Source organism: Rattus norvegicus, chromosome 4 (genome assembly GCF_021556685.1).
Source record: "Rattus norvegicus strain SHRSP/BbbUtx chromosome 4, alternate assembly SHRSP_T2T, whole genome shotgun sequence".
In the NCBI taxonomy this organism is placed as follows: domain Eukaryota; kingdom Metazoa; phylum Chordata; class Mammalia; order Rodentia; family Muridae; genus Rattus; species Rattus norvegicus.
Genome location: NC_141537.1, coordinates 36,741,900 through 36,765,533, shown reverse-complemented (window position 1 = coordinate 36,765,533; position 23,634 = coordinate 36,741,900). Strand labels below are relative to the sequence as shown.

Here is a 23,634-nt window from a genome sequence, read left to right as displayed (position 1 = left end):
ATGTTAGTGAAGGATTAAGAAGATGTGGCCTTGTTGGAAGTATGTCACTGGGAGTGGGTTCTGAAATTTCAAGACTCCTGCAAGATTCCTAGAGCTCTCTCTGTTTCTATTGTACCAGGAAACTTTGAACCCCCAAAAGACCACCAAGGAGCCAAATCTGATGCAATCACATTAGGGTCTCTTTATTCAAACTTGAGTTTGGGTTCCCTGCCAACCTTGACACAGCAAGAGGGTAGAGTCCTGAGCCTAGTTTTAGGCAAGCATTTATGGGAGCAAGAAAGGGTTATCTAGATAGCCTGGTACCACGATGGACTCTATCCCTCTGAAACTAGAAGCCAATTGACACACTTTATGAGTTAACTTGCTCATTTGTGTCAATTGCCTAGGAAAAATACTGAGTCAATTTTGATTTATATCCTAAATATACCAGATAAATCTAACATTACCAGACCTGAGCACCAGATGAATTGAGACTACAAACACCAAATATCCCAGCCTATCATCAAATTTCAGTGAGTTCATATATGTGCCCAAAGCATGCTTAAGCAAATAAAGTAGCCTGTTTTTATATACCAAGAACAATGAACTTCAGAGGCATGAATGGCTTCAGAAATTCACAAAATGTCCATCATTCTGGTCAAAGTTACCTTCTCAGAGCTCTCTGACGCACTGTTCAGAAAATTGCTGTTTCATAGGGCTTTATTTTCCTAATATCACTTCCCTTGGTAAATGTTCACTCTACTAATGAATTTCCTGGCTCTAGAATGACAAACTGGATGACAGTGAGTCCTGCTTGCTACTATATTTCTAGCTGATGCTTATTGAATAAACAGATTCCTCAGTTTATGGAAAAGATAAAAATAACAAACAGGACAGCAATCTTTCTTCCCTTTCCTTGTTTTTCATTATCCCCCCTCCCTTCTTTCCCTATTAGCCTTCTCTGTAGGACTGTAATGAGTAGCTATTCTAATTTTATATATGCATTATTGTAAGTCACATGTGGGACACTTTGTTTCCTTATATAACATATATTCTAGAACAATTATGAAAAGTTATACAAACAGAAGGTTTTGATAGAGAAAATCCCCTCAAACCCTTACAGCAGTTAAACAACACGCAGATGAAGCAATTTTTGAACATGGTAGTTTATTTTATGCAGTTGTTTGAATCAATTGTTTAAAAATTCTCAAAAGGCACTTTAAAAAACATTTAAAAATACATTTTTTCTGACTTAATGGTGATCACTTAAAATAAGCAAGTCACCAGACATTTTTAAACCCTTCATTGACACTACTACTTTAAATAATTTTTAAATTCCCAAACACAAACATTTACTGTATAATACAACACACTGCTTAGCAGTAAGATTAGTTTCCCTCTAATAATACACTTCATGTAGATCATTAATTTATAGAGCCCTGCAAAGTTACTCAAACTTAATTAATGTAACTGAAAACTTTAATGTAACTGAAAACTCAAAGGAGGTAAGGGAGTCGAAATGAAGTACATTCAACTCTGATGCTGATTTTACAGTTGCTTCTCTAAAGAGAATCTGTACAAAGTTCTCACTTCCATTGGTGTTAAAATGTCAATACAGCTGATATAGAACTGTAAATCATTTTTAATCAAGAGGTTACATTAGTGTAAAATATACCACAGCTTGTCTCCCATATTTCTCATGATGTTTCTTTAAGTCCTAATACAAAACAATAGAAACGAAGGCAATGTGTTTGCCTTTTGCTTTTAAGAGGGGGGGTAAATAACTTTGCTTTCTTAATTATAGATGTAGAATTGTTTTAGGTTGTACAAGTTCAATTAGGGCAAATAGCCTGAGAGTCAGCAGACTATTGTTGGACTTTTAGTCTCATGGGAAACCTGTGCTAGGTATAAAACTATCTTAAAGGATAAACATTCTGATCACCCAAATCAACTACTCCAAGTAACTAGAAGTTAAGCATGAAGGAACTATCAAAAACAGAATGAAACTGAAAGTGCAAGAACAAAGCTAGGTAGGATCTGACAAACCAAGTGCAGATGTCTTTCAAGTATAACAGGGCCTCAATCTAGCAATACAGTTTGACAGGCTAAGAGTGTAAAAACAAAACAAAAAACAAAGCAAACCTCAAAAAACAACTATGAACACAACCAGTTAGCAAACACTGTAATGCTCAAACCCAATTACCATATTCAAGACATAGTATGAACTGGTCAGTGATTTATTTTTGAATCCTTTTGTAGTAACAAACTGATCTGTGAAATTTAGATATGTTCAAACAGCCAAAACTCTGGGGTAAAAACCTGCTTCGTATCTATGAGCTGCTCACTAGAAAAACACAAGCATATTATTAATAGATAACATAAGACTTTACTAAAAGTCTTATGTCTTCTTGAAACCACACTACAATCAATTATTCATGTGACAGAGATCTTTATCTAAAAGATAGTGAATTAATCATTTCACCATAAAATCTTGTTTTATGTGCTCTATCAAATATTTGGGAGAATTTTTTTTTTTTTGCTTCATTAGATCACAGGATAGGTACATAGGTTTTGAAAGTGACAAAACTTACTTATACTGACAATATAAATTAGCAGAAAATACTTGGCATATTATAAAGTAGCATTTTTCTATTTCTATTGGAAATTTCAGTAACTAGTGGACATTTTTTTCATGATATTCATTTACATATGTTTTAATGAATTCATATGTACATATTAGTACTCACTGAACCCTTTCTACTCAGTGTGAAATGACTAAACTTGTAGAATTATAGATTTTTTTTAAGGTCCTGGTAATAACAATTAGAGTGAAGGGAAGAATTTTGCCAAAACCAATGATGCATGGACCCATTAAACTTTATAAGATTTTTTTAATATAGTATGATCCTGGACTACACTGATTTAACACATATTTCAGAGTCTTTGAAAAATGCCTCTCTCCTGGGCAGAAATCCTGAGTGTGTTCCAAAGACTATTTGCACCAAAATCGTGTAGGTAAACAGGCAATGGTTCTCAACATAGGATTAGTAAAATAAACCTTCAGAGCTTTTTCAAACCAAACTGACTTAGGTCTGAGCTGGGGTGAAGAGAAGAACAAGCTCCAACAAGCTCTCGGCAGTGCTACTTTAATAATTCTCACTAGAAGTCATCTGGTAAGAATGCATACTCTAGGGCCCCATGCTAAAAATCAAACCTTGAGATGTTCATCTCGACAAACTTATAGCTAGAGTACGAGAATCACAATTTAACAATCAGCATGCCCATTTAGCTGTCTGACCAATGTTTACTATTGCTGGCCAAAAGTTCCAGAAGTTACGTACTATTCATACGTGTATGTGTGTGTAATTATTCCACATACTCATGTGACTAACCCTAAGGCTAACATAATACAAACAACACACAGGTTTTGATTACAGATCCCAGCCTTCTCACTTACTAGCTTTGTGACAGTGGAAACATTACTTGAATTCTTTGAGCCTCAGTCTCCTCACCTATAGTATGGGACTAACACCCAATTATAAGGATTAACACAAACATACAGAATAAGACCAGCATCTGGCACACAGCAGGTACTAGATGAATACTACATATTACATATTGTAAGAAATGTGCAAACCATTTCTTCAGATCTCAGTTGATAATTTCATCCATCTAAATCAAATTACTTACACTCCAAGGTAACAGAATAAAACTGTATACTTAAAAGTCATGCCCTTTTCTGAGCCAGTGTTCTAATAACTTTATGTATATTCATTTATATGATCCTCATTAAAATCCTGTGAGGTAGGTAGTATCATTATCCCTAATCTATAGATGAGGAAATGGAGGCACAGAGAAATTAAGTAATTGTTCAAGGTTACATAAATAGTGATGGAGGAGGAACTTAAAAGCCAGGCTGCCTGGCTTTGCAGCCCAGGATTCATTGCAGCGTTCACTTGCTATGAATGAATGTTAAGAATTTTGGATGATTATGATAAATCATTTACTCTGCTAGTAAAGAAGAGTAGCCCATATGGAATACAGACAAATTCATATCCAAACCATGGTAAAGAGCTGTGCAAAAAGCAGACTAGAAAGTAGGATACTGGTAGATGGCACCACCATAAGAACAACGTAAACCAAATTAAATCTGTAAGTTGGACTTTGTAGTTTCATTACAGGGACAGCGTAATCCATAACTAGCCAATGAAATACATATCCTGCCAAGCAGATCACCTATAAAGGTTATGATTTTGGCACCATAAGTATAAATTATATTTATTATTTAGCCAAGATATAGACTCAGTGGTGTATTGATCAGGCAAAATTAGCATGAGGAAATGTAAATCATTAACAGTTAAAAACAATCTTATAGGAAATCTGTAAAATATTCTGCTCTACATTCAGTGTTGATGATGACACAAAAAAGTTAAGGTTCTATCCTGTCGGAAGCTCTTTAAGCAGCCAGTCAATCTGGAGTGGTACAGACTACCTGACAGCAGACTGAACGGGGCTGACTCTGCTCGCTCTGACGGAGTTACTGCTGGCAGGACCTATCCCCAAATCAGAAGTCAGCAGGAAATATGTCCGGATTTCTAAACAAAGCACTCGACGTTTTAGCTTCTCTAAGTACCCTTTACTTGCTCATGTTTTAGATTTATTCTGGCCAAAAGCTGCAATTAAAAATTTTTGACGGTGTTACCTGTCACATCAGACATAAAAATTAATTTTAAAAGTGCTTTAAACAAGTTATGAAAGGCACAAACAAGTCTCATCTCCACAGGGTGAAAATAGAAGAAACAATTATGTAGTTGGGAAAGACTTCTAAATAATCAATAGTTCCTGAGCGTGGTGCCAATACAAGAAAAGTTTGTCCAAGCAGCATTAAATTCAACTGTTACCTACAATTAACAATGGATGAATCTGGGAACAAAATATTTAAAAATGCATTATTTTACAGAATGCTGCCAATGCTTTGAGTAAATAAGTATTAATAATGAAAATGGTATTCAAGAGTCAAACATTTCAAAAAGAGACAATGGGGACTTGGTGTAAGACTGATTATATAGAGAACTAAGTATGGAATGCAGTCAAGGCCCATAATTATCAGAAATGTGGTTCATTAGTGCACTTTGGGGTAAGTGCCATTTTTACTCTATTTTTTCTTGCGGAAACATTGCCAATTATAAGTTTTCATCCAGCAATTGGAAGGCTGGTTTGTAGCATATACATATTAGCTGAGAAACAATACTGAGCAATAGTATTTCTTTCTTTTTTAAGGCAGATCTGTTCAGCAGTGTGTTCTAACTTGTGTGGTACAGAAGGTGACTACAAACTAACCAACTTTAGTGGAAAACCACATACACTGTCAGGAACAGTCAGTCTTTCTAGCTCTTCTGTCACCATTTAAAAACACAAATTCTTCATATAGATTTATTTATATTTATATATTACTGTATCAAAACACATTTTAGCAAACTTCACAGCTCTTTAAATGCTTCAGTTTATAGTCATCCATTTGAAAACTTTCTATACGGAATGTCCACTTCAGATGAGTTCCTCACTGGGATTTCAGTGTTCTGTCACAAAGGCAGGAGTCCTTCAGTGCAATGTAGACCATTTGACCACAGTCCACTCCTGGTCTGCTTTCAGGGGTTGCCTAATTTTATTTTTGTATCTTCCTTTTTGTTTACTTGATTAATTTCTTTTAGTATATTCTCAGGTAAGGCAGGTTGATATCTATATAAATAACCATATGGACGAAGATGATAAACGAGGTATTCTAATTCATACATAGTTGTAGAATCAACATAGTGAAAAGAAACTGCAATATCAGAACAGCAACCAGGACCCTAAAAAACAACAGAAGGGGACATTGTTAATGAGTGGCACACAGCCCACATTTCGCATATTCACACTAGTTTTAAAATACGAAGCCATCGAAGCTTGAGGAGAAGGCCGAGGTATCTAACCCATGAGATGGTGTAAGAAGCCAATAGTTCTTTCAGGTCCTAGGTATTTAAACCAAACCTGCAGCCGCCAAAGCAACAGCAACTGGAGCTGTATTTTCTTATATATATTCTTTATTGCTCAACCATGAAAAATTTTGATTTCCTGCACCCAGAGCCAGGGCTGTCCTACAGCCCTTGAACACAAAATCTGCTTCTCTTCCAGGAGCGCTCTCCCTCCTAAGCACACAGCCCACAGGTGGAACCCCACTTTTTCTTCACTGACTGTCCAAGGAGAAATACACCAGGAGCACTCTAGGCTCAGGAGTCGCAGGGCGGCCTAGGACAGGATCCTTCCAGTCTCCATCTGCATCCAAGGTGAGGCTTGGGCACAGCTCTAGGACCTAAAACCTGCCCTGAGAGACCTGGTCTCCCAGGAGCCCTCTCACTCCTAAGATCAAAGGCTCAAAGGAAGGACAAGCTCCAGTCAGAGACAGCAAGGCCAACTAACATCAGAGATAAGCAGATGGCAAGAGGCAAGCACAAGAACCTAAGCAAGAGAAACCAAGATTACTTGGCATCATCAGAACCCAGTTCTCCGACCAAAGCAAATACTGGATATGCCAACACACAGGAAATGCAAGGTTTGGATTTAAAATCACGTTTCATGAAGATGACCAAAGGACTTTAACAAGGACATAAATAAGTACCCTACAGAAATACAGAACACAGGTAAACAAGTAGAAGCCCTTAAAGAGGAAACACAAAAATCCCTTAAAGAATTACAGGAAAACACAAACAAACGGGTAAAGGAATTGAACTACACCATCCAGGATTTAAAAATGGAAAGAGAAACAATAAAGAAATCACAGAGACAACTTTGGAGATAGAAAACCTAGGAAAGCAATCAGGAGACACAGATGCAAACATCACCAACAGAATACAAGAGATTGAAGAACGTATCTCAGGAGTAAGAGATACCATGGAAAACATCGACACAATAGTCAAAGAAAATACAAAAAGCAAAAATCTCCTAACCCAAAACATCCAGGAAATTCAGGGCACAATGAGAAGACCAAACGTAAGAATAATAGGTATAGAAGAGAGCAAAGATTCCCAACTTAAAGGGCCAGTAAATATCTTCAACAAAATTATAGAAGAAAACTTTTCTACCTAAAGAAAGAGATGCCCAAGAGCATACAAGAAGCCTACAGAACTCCAAACAGATTGGACCAGAAAAGAAATTCCTCCTGTCAAATAATAGTAAAAACACCAAATACACAAAGCAAAGAAGGAATATTAAAAGCAGTAAGGGGAAATGGTCAAGTGACATATAAAGGCAGACCTACTACAACTATACCAAATTTCTCACCAGCTATACCACTCCTGGGCATATACCCAAAAAATGCTCCAACGTATAACAAGGACACATGCTCCTCTATGTTCATTGCAGCCTTATTTATAATAGCCAGAAGCTGGAAAGAATCCAGATGCCCTTCAACAGAGGAATGGATACAGAAAATGTGGTACATTTACACAATGGAGTACTATTCAGCTATCGACTACATGAAATTCTTAGGCAAATGGATGGACCTAGAAAATATGATCCTGAGTGAGGGAACCCAGTCACAAAAGAACACAGATGGTATGCACTCACTGCTAAGTAGATATTAGCCCAAAAGCTTCAAATACCTAAAAGAAATTCACAGATCATATGAAGCTCAAGAAGAAGACCAAAATGTGGATGTTTCAGTCCTTCTTAGTAAGGAGAACAAAATACTCACAGTGGGAAATACAGGGACAAAGAGTGAAGCAGGAACTCAAGAAAAGGTCACCCAGAGATTTCCATACCTGGGGATCCATCCCATATGTAGCCACCAAACTCAGTCACTATTGGTGATGCCAAGAAGTGCTTGCTGACAGGAGCCAGATATGGGTGTATCCTGAGAGGCTCTGCAAGAGCCTTACTGATACAGATGAGGATGGTTGCAGCTAACCATTGGACTGAACAAAGGGACCACAATGGAGGAGCTACAGAAAGGACTGAAGGAGCTGAAAGGATTTGCAACCCCATAAGAAGACAACAATATCAACCAACCAGACCCCATCAAGGCTCCCAGGGACTAAACCACCAGCCAATGAGTATACATGGAGGGACCCATGACTCCAGCCACATATATAGCAGAGGATGGCATTGTCCAGTGTCAATAGGAGGAAAAACCCTTGGTCCTGTGAAGGCTCGCTTCTCCAATGTAATGGAATGCCAGGATGTTGATGTGGGAGTGGGAATATCCTCATAGAAGCAGGGGAAGAGGGAGGGGATATGGGAGAGGTGGGGAAAGGGATAACATTTGAAATATAAGTACATAAAATATCCAAGAAAAATAAAATAAATGTTAATAAAATTCAATGTGTAAAAATAGAAATTTGTAAGATGTCTAAGGTATAATTTGATCTTAAAATCTGCAAAACAATGCTGACTTATTTATACGCATGTCAACATGTAGGGAAAACAAAAGCTTGCAATGGTAATGAATAACATTTAATTCCTGGAAGTGGTGGTTGGAGGAAAAAGATAAGAGAACTAGATACAAGGGCACACAGCCCTTGACTGTCTACAATACTTTTATTCTGAAAATATTTGAGGCAAATGTGGCGATAGTTTTAAACTTGGGAAAGTTAGACGTATACTTTTGAGACAGATCATAGATATCAGTTCTGATTTAATGTACATTAAGATACAAACTAGAGTCAAGCTTGTCATTAAATACTGTCCTGGACTAGACTACACCGTAATTACAAGTAGATGAGAGACAGATCATATCCATTTTACAAATGAGAAGCTGAGACTCAAAGATAAGCCAGATCTTGCACATTAAGATCATCCAACTACGAAATGGAAGAACAGTAGTTGAATCTAGTCTTTCTGAACCTTATTTTTGTCCTGATAACTATAAAACTCATTGTCTAGATCTTACACAGCTTTCTGGCCTTACCCAAAGTTTATTCAATGTCACCTCCTTAATCACCAAAACCATGGTAGCCTACTCCACCTCAAGTCACACTGTTTCACTGGTTTTCTTTAGAACAATGGTTCTCCTTCTTGATGCTCTACTTTTTAATACAGTTCCTCATGTTGTGGTGTGGTTCTCCCCGCCCTCATGGATCATTTGGCTGACACAGTCCACATGGGCAAAGGGAGCAGAGATGATGATGAAGGGTGAACGAGTGGAGGGGAGTTTGGAAGTCCTGTGAGTATGTATGGTGAATAACATACCAGGACCAGCTGGAGGGAGTCATATCAATTTTACTTTGGGTGATTCAAGTCTTATGAAGTTTGGGAGGTGGGTAGAAACATCCAGGATAGGGTACCAAAATGCCTCATTACCATGGGGAAGCATTTCAGGATTCTCAGATGCTACCTGAACAGTTTTGTATCAGGAGACAGGAAGTTGATCCTATAATCTACCTGAGGCTATAGTAACATTCCTCAGGTAGAGGCATGTGTTGGAGCTTAGGATTCCCCAGACAAGGTCAGAGAAGGAAAGTCCAACTAACGAAGGACGTCTACCATTGTGTGCTGAGCCTCAGAGTCTATCTATCTGGTCAGTGGTGGATTTCACCCTTAATTAGCAGAGTTTTACTACATTTGTGGTGATCCCTAAGCCTAAAATTATTTTGGTTGCTAATTCGTAACTGTAATTTTGCTAGTTATGAATCATAATGTAAATATTTTTGCAGTTAGAAGTTTGCCAAAGAGTCATGACCACTGGTTTAGAGCAGCTGCTATACTCTAGTCACTTCTTTATAATATGCTTATTTATCCTGTGCCGCCTTATGTAGAACATAAAGAAACTCTAAGTTGACTGTATTAACTTCTTTATGTCTGTGACAGTATGCTAGTGGCTGGCCTACAGAGGTATCAACTGATAGCTACTAAATGACTGGCTGGGGCCCCTGTTCTCATCTGCTTTGTTAAACTGTCAGGCTATACATTAAAAAGAAGGAAAAAAAACAAGCTCTAGTCATTGGTACTAATGAAACATATACATATTAACTTTTTTTTTTAATTTTCAGGTAAACAAAAGTCAGTCCCAAGTAACTTCTAGACTTACCTCTACGGGAGGATAGTAGTTGTAATTCCAGTACCAAAATGTTTTTGGCAGATAGCCTTTGATTAAGTGGTGTTCTGGTACAAAGGGGTGGAAGGTTTCCTTCCCAGTGGGATCTCTGGAATCTCCAGCTTCTACCTTTATAATCTCCATGCACCTTCCCAGGGCCAAGTCTTCAATGGAGGAACTGTGCGTACATTTTTCTGTTTTAAATGCATCCACAAATCTTCTCAAGGCTTCCTTGCTTAGGACATATCCTGCTCCTCCACTCATGTATCCCTGCTTCACATAGGGCTTAAATCTTCTCCCAAAGTAAATGGGCTGTTCAGGGTTATACTTTGATAGAAGCCATCTCAGATTGTCCAGTATGACATAGGTGTCATCGTCTGCTTTCATAAACCAGTCAGCATCTTCTAAGTAATGGTCATGTACGTACTGAAACGCTTTAATTGTTTTCCAGTACAGTTGCTCTCTGCCTTCTTTGGTTTCCAGCCCCACAGTAGGGAAGTCTTTATTTTCTTCTGAACTCATAAATAACACTTTATTACAACGCTGGGCCCATGTAGCTTTGACGTGTTTGGCCTTTTTCTCTAGATTTTGAGGGCTTGTCATAACCCAACAAAGAACTTTAACTTTCTGATAGAGGTTCTCAGCAACGTCTGTGTTCTCATCTATCAAACAAACATTTTTACAAGTTACCTTTACACAGATGTAAAGCCCAAATAAATCACACCAACGAAACTTTTTATAAATAACTTCCAAGACTCAATTTACCCATCATCATTAATGACTTTTAGAAAAGGGAACAAGCTAATATGACTTGACACTCTAATTTCCTGTCAATCTTATCCACAGATCTTTAAATCATCGCCAGCTCCTAAGTGCTTACTACCTGAACTGACTCAAAGTATCAAGAGCACTGGAAATCTGTTAGCACTGAGGTGTGCTAAAGGTCCCACCTCAGACCTCGCAATTCAGCTTCACATCCTATCTTACACTGTCTCTCCTTGCTACTTAATACTACAAAGAAAGCAGTAATTCCCAATATCCCTGGGAATTTCACTGTTGTGAAATGTTTCTAAAAGACAGAAGAATAAAAAGGAAAACAAATCAGGAAAACCATGCTGCTAAGTCCAATTCGTTATTTTTGAAGCCCAGAAGCCAATTGTTGTAAATTTGTACAAATACTCTAAGGTGTTCTTGAAGACTTTCACAATAACATCAGTTCAAGTTCAAAGCAAAAGAGTTAATGAAGACTTCAGAGTGCTTGGACAAAACTATATTCCTCATTCCAAAATGCAAACCCAGCAGTTAGAAACAGAGCAGAGCAATGGGTAGAGGTTGGATTCCTGAGATTCTCTAGAACAATGCTTCTGTAAACTATCAGTTTGTAAAGAAATAGGAGGTTCATGTCAGAATATAGAGCAGAATACCACTGTCATCAAACCAGACTTAATGAAAATGCTTACTAAACACAATAGTAAGCTTAGGATCTGAAACCTGGTCCAAAAGCTTTTTACCTGGGTGGAAACAATTCTCAAGCTATCAGGCACACAATGTGAACAGCACTGGTTTAGATGAAGTGTACAACTAGAAGATCTAGATTAGTGCTTTTTAAAAACATAGTTTTTCTTCTCTGAAAGATGTATACATTTATATAATATATGTTGATCATACCTTACTCTGTCCTTCCAATTCCCCCTAGTGTTACAGCTCTTTTGTCCAAACTTCATAACTTTATGCCCTCTTTTTTCCCCTAAAAGCAGGGCTTCATTTTGTGTCCCTTGCTGTCCTGGAACTTGCTCTATAGACCAGGTTGGCCTCAAACTCGGAGATACACCTGCCTCAGCTTCCTGAATGCTGTCGTTAAAGGTATGTGCCACCACTCGACTGGATTCTCTTCTGTACTTTTATTGTCATTAATAACTGAAGTCCAATTAGTACTGCTCATGAGTTATTAACGTGTGGTCATATGCCAAAGCTTTCCAAATTATACGTGGTGAAGGAGCATGCTTTATTTTCAATTGCTAGAGGCCTACCTATACTTCTATAAATCATTACAAAACACTCAGCTTTAGAAGATATACAAGCCCTGCATCTCTATTTTTATATCTATACAAAATTACTTTGCAAATTAGTGTTCTACTCCTGATTTCAACTTACTCAATTACAGAACAATATAATCTATAAGCAATACTTGATAAGAAAGCTCTAGTTGATCCTAAAGTACAACACTTTTAAAGTTAACAGTCAACTAGTTGTTGAAGCCTGTAAGAGATTAACAATGAGGTAGAGTTAACAAGTTAACCGACTGACAGAAAACAGAAGAAAAGGTGATGAAGGGCATGAAAGAATTTTCAAGCCATGGAGTAGCAGGAACACAGTTCAGAGAGAAGAGCTGCAATCTGTAGTTAGGGAGCATCCACTGCTCATGGAATTAAGGAATCAATCTTAGCCACACAGACACATCAAACCCTGGACGAACAGCAAAACATGGTGTAGTGCATGGAGGAAGGTAAGATAGCTTTATCCTCTCAGTTGGGGTCTGATAGATCCTCTCACTGTATGCACATATATTTGATAAATATGTGTTACCTTTATGGACCACAAGATGTGCATAATGCTAAAAATTACTCACCCCACTCCCAAAATGTATTCATTGAATTCCTTTTTTCCCCCACTCTCAGAACATTACTTTCCTTGTTTTCTCATATATCTAGCTTTCATTTATTAGTTACTTTGTACTAGTTATGTGCTAGCACAGGAGTGGAAATATGAACAGACACATTTCTTACCAGAACAAAATCCAGTTTAGCAGGAACTTCACTAGTAAACCAGGAATTATTGCATAGTAAGAAGTACTGCGACAGAAGGACTTTTACAATAGATATATTATTTATTTCAAGTGTATGGGTGTTGAGTGTGCATATGAACCACATGGCATGCAGTGTCCAGAGGCTCTGGAATTGGGGTGCCTGCTGTAGGCCATGATGTGGGTCCTCTGGAAAAACAGCTAGTGCCTTTAAGTACTGAGCCATTTCCCCATCCAGCTGGCAGGTGAATGTTGAAAGGGGTGAATGTTGAAAGAGTTCTGTATGCTGAAGAAAAAGCAAATGTGGGGACTATTAAATGAGAGGCTCAAGAACTTGGGCAGAACAGAGAAGGGAGAAATGTAGGCACTAGAAAGATGATGTAAGACATGGGTCTCCAGGAAAAGCTCACTACAAGAAAGGGCAAGAGAAGGCGTGGGCAAATGTAATAGAATGTAGGTATGTGCAGGCAGCTGCAAGCCTGACTTAGGGAAAACATATTTGAGAGCAAAAGATCTTAGAAGACAGTGATGTAGAATTGTTAAAATTCAGTAGCAATTGCAATGTAAAAAGACACGTCCCCAGTTTCATAGTTCCCAGCTTACATGGATGGTTGTTGGATAAAATGAGAAAATAATGTTCTGGGAATGGGGAGAAAAAGGAGTTTGATTAATTTAGGCATTTTGAGAGTGGGGTAATTTTTAGCATGACTCAAATGTGGTTCATGAAGGTAACAAATATTTATCAGCTATGTGTGCATACAGTGAGGTGCAAAGCAGCTTCCCAGTGATGCAGACGTTTGGAGCTGTGCAGTAGCGTAACTCCTGGGCAGTGAACTGCTCTGTAAGAACACAAAGCACCACTGAGCCGCTGTGCATAAACTGTCATGCAACACAACAATTGGCTACACTGCAAATATGTGTGTTAGTCGATAACACATAATCGGATTCAGATACCCTCACCCTCGATCTCTGTATAAGAGGTAAGAAAGAAACAATTTACTACTAGGAAGATAAAGCAATCAACTCTTAATTGGAGAAGCTTTTCCATTTTGCAATTTCAATTATTTCTAGGCTACATGTGTTCTGTTCTGCCAAATCATTTTGCAGAGATGTATGCCTGTGTTAATAAATGCCTTCTCTCAATGTTCAGAAATGGGCGGTAGATAAACTCAGTAAGGAAAGTGCAGAAGTCAAAGCTTTAAGACTTGGTGCTACACACAGCCAAAGGTAAAGGCTGAAACTCAGAGAAACCAACATGCCAGGGATACTCGGAAGACGAAGATGCCACTGAAAGAAGTCTGGTTTCAATGATAAGAAAGAAATGAAGTCATTTTCAGGAGAAAATGAAGTCATTGTAACACACACTTAACTTTTGTTACCTCTGAACCTCCTTGACCCTCAAAAAGAAAAATGATTAATCACTGACAAAAATGCAAATTAAATATACATCTTAATGTTTCTCTATGGCAGCAGGACTAAACAAAAATAAACAGCCTATATAAATCATAACAAAACTGACCCTAGAGAAAAATTTCCTCAAGCTTGTGCCTTTCTCCGAGTCATGGTTTATGAATCATTTCCATTTACAACTAATTTTAAATTTAACTTCTTAAACAAATCATGGGTTTTTCTCCCAAAGCAAATCAAAAATCATCATCATATCTTAACACATAGGTGTCATTTTAGTAGAGAGAGCAACTCTACTAGTGTCATTGGTAGAGAGAGCAACAAAATTTCCCAACATACTCAACAACTAAATATTTATTACCACAGCCCATACCTTTATGTTGGCTAGAATCTGCATTGAAGTCCATCTGTCCTTTGAGGTGATTATGTCCACTGTCGTCTGAATGTCTGGCATGAGGATCATTATGAAGCATGTTAGGCTGAACGTCAGCCTGTTCTTGCAACAAAATATTCAAGAGTTGAGAACATAAGAAAAATCCTATTGCTGATCCACAGAGGAAAGTTAAAAAATTCAGCCAAGATTTAGAGGCCATTTCCTGGGAATGTATTTCTGTTAAAAAAAGAAAAAGAAAAAAGAAAAGAAAAATAGTAATAATTATAAAATAAGTAACAATAAAAGAAATAATAATTTTAAAATTAGTACCTGGTTATTAAATTATTAAGTGTCTACATTATCAAGAAGAAATATTCTGAGGTTTAATTTCCATGGCAAGTTGATCCCTCCCTCTGTAAGATAATATGTCTAACAGTAGTAACCTCTCATCTATAACTTTACCTCTTTATGTGTTGTTTTAAAGGCCCTTTGTGGACAATTATAAGCAAGTACAAGGTGGAGTCGTTGTTACTGGCCCAGAGCCTGGGATCCTCCTCTCCCCGGGATCCTCCATGAACCAAGCTTGTTTGCTGAGATAGTTTTCATTCTTGGCTGTCAACTCTAGTGCCTTCACCTCTGTATCAATCATCATGTACTCTATTCCTCAGTATGGGGTGAGCAAACTCTGAGAAGAACTGGAAATAAAGTGCTTCAGGCTTTGTGAGCTACAGAGCTTCTCTGTTCTCTAAAGTGTAAAAGCCATCTCTCTCTCTCTGAGTTGGAGAGCCTGGACACTGGCGCCAGCTCCATTCAAGAAGCTGGTGGGGCTATGGGAAGAGAGAGGAGACTGAAGAGGATCTGTACTTCTGAGAGAAGACTACAGAACACCATGGCTATTCTTGAAGAAACGACATGAGGATGAACTCAAGCAGCAGGAAAAGGAGACGGAGCGTTTGTACAACCATAAGATGAAAAACCTAAGACAGGGTAATTAAGTGCATGCAGCCTCCCAGAGAATGGCCTGCGCCACTGCCTACTTCAATGAAAACACAATTAACACTTGATCTGTGTGCTATGGACAGATAACAACTTATCTACAGAAATATATATGTAGCAGAACTTCCCTCTAATTGATTAAAATAATAAAGATAAGAAGCCAATCACTGGGGGAGAAGAGGGCCTGAGAGAGGAAGAGAGAAGGCAGGAAGAGGGGACGTCCTTTTGGATACTGGGAGCAAGGTGAACAAGATGTAGGCCGGGCGCTATTAGTTAGGGTGGGGAATCCACCAGGATCCGGACCTGAAGATTTCTAACACAGAATAGTTGATGAACTTAGGATGTTAGGTTCCGCGCCCAGCGACTGTGTTATCTGTCGATTCTAAACAGAAACTGTCTGGTGTTTTCCATCGTTCTGCGACTCAGCTGAGCTCCAGGGAAGGGTAACCACCGCAGAGTGAGTGAGCCCTAGGTAGCAGCAGAAATTTGGGAGTGCTGAGTGGGTTTGGCAGCAGCCAGCTGCCAGGAGGAGAGAGCTATCTCAGAGCTCTGGAGAGGCAGAGCCAGTGTTGGTGGGAGAGGCCTTGTCAAGGGAAAACATGTGGTCTCGGGCTTGGTACCATGCTGGAAACAGACAGAGACCAGCTGGTGCCTAGCCAACGATAGTGTGGATTGTTTCTTAATGTTACACGCTATATATAAAGATAGGTAGGTAGATAGATAGGTAGGTAGGTAGGTAGGTAGGTAGGTAGATAGATAGATAGATAGATAGATAGATAGATAGATAGATAGATAGATAGATAGATAGATAGATAGATAGAGCGAGCGCCAGGGAAGGGTAGGGAATGGGCAGAGTCTTGGGATATAGGTTCCTGTTTTTCCAAATGTAGTTTTATTTTAAAACATCCATGTTTATTCCTGTGTATGATGACTGTGGCTGGTTCCAAATCAGAGCTGAATAACTACAACAGAAGTAACATGTCCGACGAAGCTTCGCCTAGCCCTTTCATAGACATTCGCTAGCTCCTACTCCAAATCCCTGTTTTGTAACGTGGCTGGACGTAGACTCTGGATGCTCAAGGCTCTCACTGCTAACATCCTGGCTCACAAAGCCCAGTGCATCTGTCTAGCATCAAATTTAGTATGGTACCTGGAACAGTGGGGCTCCAAGAATACTTACTGCCTACTTCACAACCAAGTTACTCTCTTTTTAACATTTGTTAACAATCAACTACATGGCAGTTATAAACCTGTATGAGAGTGGCCCGAAGTATACTTTCTCATTCTCTAAGAGAAGTTCCAAAATGCTAACCATCTGCCACATTGCTAGTTCACTTTCCATTCTCATAATGTGCGTTTTACAAACAAGAAAACAGAAAGTTTAAAAAGTCAAGCTGGGGAAATAGTTCATTGTGAAGATCAAAGTTTAGACACTAGCACCCATGTAACATTACATACAAGTACCTTTCCATTTTCTATAGATTTTGCCATCTGTGGATTTAGATATTCTGGAGAAACCTAGAACCAATTTTCCACCAACAAGCTGGCAATTTTGACCACAAACACCTATAATTCTGACTGTGAGGGGTCTGATAGCCTTTCCTGGCCTTCATGTATGCATACTCTGTATGTGTATGTGCACACACATGCGTGTGCACAAACACACACACACACACAATAAATCTTTAAGTCAACAGGTAATACAGACTTTCCCTTGATACTATTTCCAATACAATATAGTTTAACTTTATTAGGCAGTATAAGTAACGATACAACGAAAAGGTATTTGCATATAACATCTAACATCTTCCCATGTTGTGTAAATGGTTAACACAATTACAAAGCAGAGATGTGCACTCCCATCTACCTGCTTAAGAAATGTCAATGTTTTTATTCACTACATTTCTCATTCTTTCAAACAATCACCATTAATAGAAAGGGCAACATACATATAGGGAGTCAGGAAGAAGTCAGTGTTCTATTAAATTAAAATGCAAAAGCCAATGACCACCACTATCACGACACCCCCCCCCCACACACACACAGCTCTACCACTGTTTTCATGGAATACTCACTGGGTTCACCCCCATTAGTCATCAATGCAATGAGAACAGATGAACAAAGTCTAACAGACTGTGTGAAGACAGTGGTGAAACAGAGACAGGGATAATAGTGAGGAGGAAAAGGGAGTAGTCAGGATAGGTGAGCAAGGAAAATGATTGTATATGTTTACTACACATGCACCTTTCTAATAGCTTTACTCTATCGTTGGCTCAATTTATGGATATGGCTATAGAAGGCGGAGTTATACTGACTTCGAAAATAAACAGTTGGGGCTGGGGATTTAGCTCAGTGGTAGAGCGCTTACCTAGGAAGCGCAAGGCCCTGGGTTCGGTCCCCAGCTCCGAAAAAAAAAGAACCAAAAAAAAAAAAAAAAGAAAATAAACAGTTGAGGTGGCAATAACACTAAGCAAAACTCAAAGTTAGCATCTTCCTGGGAGAGATGCAGAGAAACACTTGGTGCTGTATATAATGTGTTTTCAATTTTAAAATGCTTCGGGACCCTGACTGATGCTGCCAGCCTCACTTACTCTTCTCAGAGCCGAGTCACAGCATATGAAGGCTCTTCCCCACTGTAACCCTTCCTGCGTCAAGGACTCCTGCCTTTATGACTACTCGTGAACTCCTATTTTCTTTCCTGTTCCTACAATAAAGCGGTCATCTTGTGAAGGTGGAATGTATCCCCAAGGCCGGTTGGATTTCCTAAGAGCATGCCCACCTCTCAGAGTCTTCAGTCCCTGCATGCAGTAGACTAGGCTGGAAGAAGACCACTCGGCCATGTTGTACATTAATTATGGAAACTTGCTTACGTGGGAGAGAGTTGCCTATTTCAAGGTCCATATATATGAGAATCACTTGAGGAACATTTTAAAAATTCAGATCTTTGGGCTTGTAAACTGTGACCTCATATGCAAAACTGAGAAAATTAAAAATCATTTGGATTTTAAAGAAAGGGCTTTGTATTGTTGTTGTGAAGAAAAAAATTCAACCAATAAGGATCTGTATAAAGGAGGAAACAACCCGAAGTTCACTACTCAAAAGTAATCACTATTAATATTTGGTGAGAATGGACATTTGGTAAGATCTAGAACTGTGAGGAGCAGGAGAGAAGAGAAACGGTAACTATGGCAAACATGTCAGAAATACTATATAATAATAATTCCATACAGAGGGAAAGCAAAATGGCGTAGTGCGTAAAGGTGCGTGCAACCCATGTTTGATGCTAGAGACCTGTGTGATGGAAGAGAACTGACGCTTGCAAGTTCTCCTCTGACCCCCACAGAGAGGGCACAATGCACATGTATGTGTGAACGCACATACATAAGTAAGTGCAGAAATGTGGTAAGAGCTTTATATGGATAAACTGATGAACTTGTTTGCATTTTACAGATGAATGCAGACAGACCAGTAGCACCGTATGTCACACTAGCAAACTGAACTAAGAATTCTGACTCTTAAGCGCTTTGTTAGTTTTAAAGAATTGAGATTACACTGGTCATACAATTTCAAAGATTTAACACTGTGAATTCTATTTCTTTGAACTTATAAGAAAAAAGGAAATGAAATTAATTGAAAGAAGTTAAATATTTGGAATTATCTTTCTCTAAATGATCCTTTTTGAAGACAGAGAAATGTATCAAAAACAGTTTTGTTTTCTGTATTTGAGTTATAGGCAGCACTGTTTTGCTGTGGGAAGTATGGAAATGCATATGTGTTCTATGCACACACTCTTTATTCGTTTTATTTGCTGTTCGTTGTGAATTGAAATTGTTCCATTGCCACATCGTGGATCTATATAAAACTGGGCTCCAAGTGCATCAGCAGTCATTTTATCAGAGCCTTTCTCACTCTTGTCCCATGTCAACATCTGGAAGTCAGCAACCAGTTGTGCCAGTGCCAACTGGTACTGCAACTGGCATTCCCAAAAGCTCAAGTATGCTTGCTATTGATTCCATAAAGTACAACTTGATACAATACATTTTCTCCTCCAAATTTTGTAGATATAATTATACCCTAGTCTTCTCATATGGGTACTATACAAGTATTTAGCCCTTGTACAAGTGTATTATCTTTGCTTTCTGTAGACACAGGTGTGTATTCCTGATAAATTGAAGGCTGTGACAGTCCTGAACTAAAAAGTCTATTTTTCCAAAAGCACTTTCTCACTTTCTATCACTGTCACAATTTAGTAATGTGCCCAATTCTAGGGCACTAAAATTGCAGGAGCAGTGCTAGGAACCTAGTTGAAGGTCTCATGCATGCCAGGCAAGACTTTCACTTCTTTTGAGACAGTTTTACTAAGTAGTCCAGGCTGGCCTACAACTCAGATAGGGTTACAGGCCTGACTCATTGTTACTATATATTATGGTGATCTGTAATCAGTGACCTTTGCTTTCAGTATTAGTAGTGTTTGGGACAGCATGGAACACTCTTGTTTGAGGCTGTGAACCCAATAAAGATTCTTCTTGTTCTGATTGGTTCACTAACTTCTTGTTCTCCATTCCTTCTTTCCTAGGATACAACAATACTGAAATTATGTCAAACAAGAATCTTACAATGGATCCTACGTGTTCGAGTGAAACCAACTCTAAGACACTTACCAGTTTAAATTAAAAGCTGGAAATCAATATACTTAGTAAGAAAGGCATGTCAAACCAGGATTCTTATACCAACTAGCTAAGTAGTAAAACCAAAGTTCTTGAAGCATAATGACATTTCTACTGCTGGGTATACATGACTGACAAGAAAACTTAAGTCTTATTGCTGGTATGAAATAGTGGACTGGATAGAAGATTCACTGTGCTATTTACTAAGGCAAAACCTAACTCAGAGCAAGACCCTAACTTAATTTAATAAATGCCAGGTGAGTAAGGAACACAAGGAAAGCATAAAGCTAGCAGAGGTTGGTTCCTAAGGCCTAGCGATAGTATGAAATGAAGCTGAAAATGCTGGTGTGGAAACTGTAACTTATCCAGATGATCTGGCCAGACGATGCTGGAGGGGGCTAAGTGACAGCATTTTCAGTGTAAATGAAACAGCCTTATACTAGAAAAAGATGTCACATGAGACTGTCATAGAGGGAGAGGAGATGACCACCCTGGCTCAAAGCTTCACAAAATAGGTCTGATCATCTTGTTAAGGCTGAATGCAGCTGATGACCCTAGGATGAAGCTGGTGGCACTTAACACTCCCACAATTATTTCCCCCAAATTACCTTTAGAGTTAGACCAAATGTTTTCTCCCTGTGCTGTGTAACTGAAATAACAAAACCAGGTTGGCAGTTCTTCCTTAAGCATCGCTTACTGAAACCTGCTTCTTAGGAAAAAGGCCTTCTTTTTAAAATACTACCATTCGTTGCCATGGTCCCCAGCCCCCAGGACCTGATGGAGATATAGCAAGCTTAATGCTGCTGTCAACCTAACACAGCATGCACTCTGAAGCCTGTGGGTCAAGAGGAGCTCCAGCTCTGACTTAGGAGATACAGCTTTTAAAAGAATGATCTGCTTTATACAGTGACTTTCCTGATTTGTTTTGCCAAAGGGAACTGAAAGCCACTTGGAAAGGATCAAGGATTCAACATTCTCAATGTAAACATGAACATCTGTGCTTTGTGGAAGGCATCTTATAAAAGGCTGATTTGAGCACTCTGGGAATTCCAAGGATTTCAAGACCAGTGAGGGCAGCATCTGAAGGTAGGGTAGGAAGAGCAAGAGAACTACAAGTGTGGACTGTAGTTGCTGAAATGTCACGTTAGAACTGGAAATGCAGTCTGACTGTGTGACTAATGACTAGATCATCATAAAACTTTGAGGAGTAATTCTTACAGAAGGACAAAGAGTTTCTAGTGATGGAAACTAATCCTGATGAAGGAAGACCGCTATTCAAATAACAACACAGCACTCTGAATATTCATCAATACAGCTGACAATGTGTGAGGCAGGGGAGCCATGGAGCTAGGGATGGCGCAGGCTCAGAGCAAGACTGGGCTGCGGTGTGTTCAAATCCCAGAACTCCAAGATCAGCAGTTCTGAGTTGGTTCCCCACCCTTCCCTGGGCCTGCATAACCCAGGGCACATGGCCCTGTGCCCCCACCTTTGCCCACAGGAGGTCATATTAGTCCGGTTAAACTTCCTCTCCCCCTTACAAGGTCATGTCTGGTAGCACCAGGAATTCCTCCTTATGCAAATGTGGCATCCCTAGTACTGTGACCCCTGCCAATGACACACAGTTAGCCCAAAGCCTCTATCCAACCGCCAAAGGTTTAAGTAGCCTTTGTGAAGCTGCCTCCCAAGAATCTGTTTTCACTCTGCTCACCACCTTCTGAGGTCTCCTCAGCTGCCAGTCATTTCCACCCTGCTTTCCCTTTCAGGATCCCAGATTGCTATGCAAGGCTGATCAGGCCATTATGGGCAGGAAGGGGAGCCTGAACAGCAGAGTGGGTGGCAGAGTTTTGAGAGGGCTCAGTATAATTTTGGGAAAGTCCAATAAGCATCAAATGCTACAGCTTCCACATGACTGATTTTTCACAAAAGTGTCAACTGATAAGGCAACCTTCATTGTATTTTGCTTTCAGAAATAGTTATATTACCCCTCCCTAACCTTCAGCAACCCACCCCCATCCATGGGCAGTCAAGAGGAGTCCTCCATCCACTAAGAGTATGACTCATTGAGGTCACTGAGGGCTCAGGAGGCTATGGTTGTTTTCTAGCAATAAAGAATATTTAAAATTTGTCATGGCATATACTTTTAAAGGAGAATGTTATCGCACATTATAGTACTATGTAAATGTAATACACATTTAGTTCCTGGGAAACCCAAACTTTTTTGATTCATTTTATGCTGTGATATTTGCTTTACTGCATTGGTCTGGAACAAAACTAACAATCTTGCTGATGTACACTTATCAATGTATATCGGCTATGCTTTGTTTTCAGTTACATCAGCAAGTTACTTTCACCAAGACATCAATGACTACTTTACAGTAAGAGCAAGTCCTTATCCAATTCTCAGGCTTTCAGAATCCCTCTGCAGTTCATAACAAAGACCTTCCGATTTGTCTTTTGTTCCTTCAAGTATCTTGCAAAAGTTTCACTTTGGTATTTGAACTTTTGCTCTGAATTATTATACTTATGTGCTGTATTTACATATTCACAATATACGTCTCTTTCCAAATAAAATATTCCAATCTTTCAAAAACCCTTTTATACTTAAGTATTTATTCCAGAAAGTCACATAGCAAATTCTTTTAAAAGTTTGACATCGATATTAATGGGAAAAAACCTAAAATATATAGTACAAAAAATACACTCCAAACTTCAGCCTCCAAAACATACTAGGAGCAAAGAGAATGCAGAATTCACAACAATTATTTTAAGTTATGCCTCCTAGAAGAAAATCTCAAGCTAAGGTATATGGATGAAAGTGATTTATTGAAAAGAATGGACAATTTAAATTAAAAAGATATGAAGTTATCTTACTGAGGTATCTCAAAATACTAGGTCAAGAGGATGTGAGAGACCAGGTTTTAATCACATCCACCCGCCAAATAAACTTTTAAGAAAAACCAAATGAGAAAAACAAAACAAAACATTTTTCCCCAAATAAATTTTGGGCATTATCCAGCATCTCCGTTCTGTAGTTTAAACAGTGAGATCTAAAGTCTCATCTGAGTGAAGAACTCTTTCTTGAGAGTTCCTTCCTGTTGCCTGCTTGAATAGGTACTGCACAGGGCAGGCTGCCGCACTTGCTACCTAGTGAAGGGAGGACCAGCTTGAAACTCCCAACTGCACTCCCAAGGGCTGCGGGTGCGTGCACCAACCATACCCCAACATTTGTTTTGTTTCTCACCCATCTCCCTTGTTTTTTGTTTTTGTTTCTTTTTTCTTTTTAATTTTCTCTAAATTATCTAATTTCTTCAGGACAGTGCTTCTATGCCAGCTCAAAACT

The 23,634-nt window shown here is 38.9% G+C and overlaps 1 protein-coding gene across 2 annotated transcripts in view; it reads right to left on the bottom strand.

Moving 5' to 3' along the window:
- Positions 1-1,129: 1,129 nt before the first annotated feature.
- The window catches only part of C1galt1 (core 1 synthase, glycoprotein-N-acetylgalactosamine 3-beta-galactosyltransferase, 1), a 35,119-nt gene continuing 12,614 nt past the window's right edge, over positions 1,130-23,634 (bottom strand). For both annotated transcript variants that reach the window (NM_001398710.1, NM_022950.3), the window contains exons 2-4: positions 14,632-14,868; positions 10,043-10,710; positions 1,130-5,831 (exon numbers count right to left, since the gene is read on the bottom strand). In NM_001398710.1, the coding sequence (NP_001385639.1) occupies positions 5,628-5,831; positions 10,043-10,710; positions 14,632-14,868 (1,109 nt within the window). In that variant the 3' untranslated portion in view covers positions 1,130-5,627. The remainder of the gene's footprint in view (positions 5,832-10,042; positions 10,711-14,631; positions 14,869-23,634) is intronic.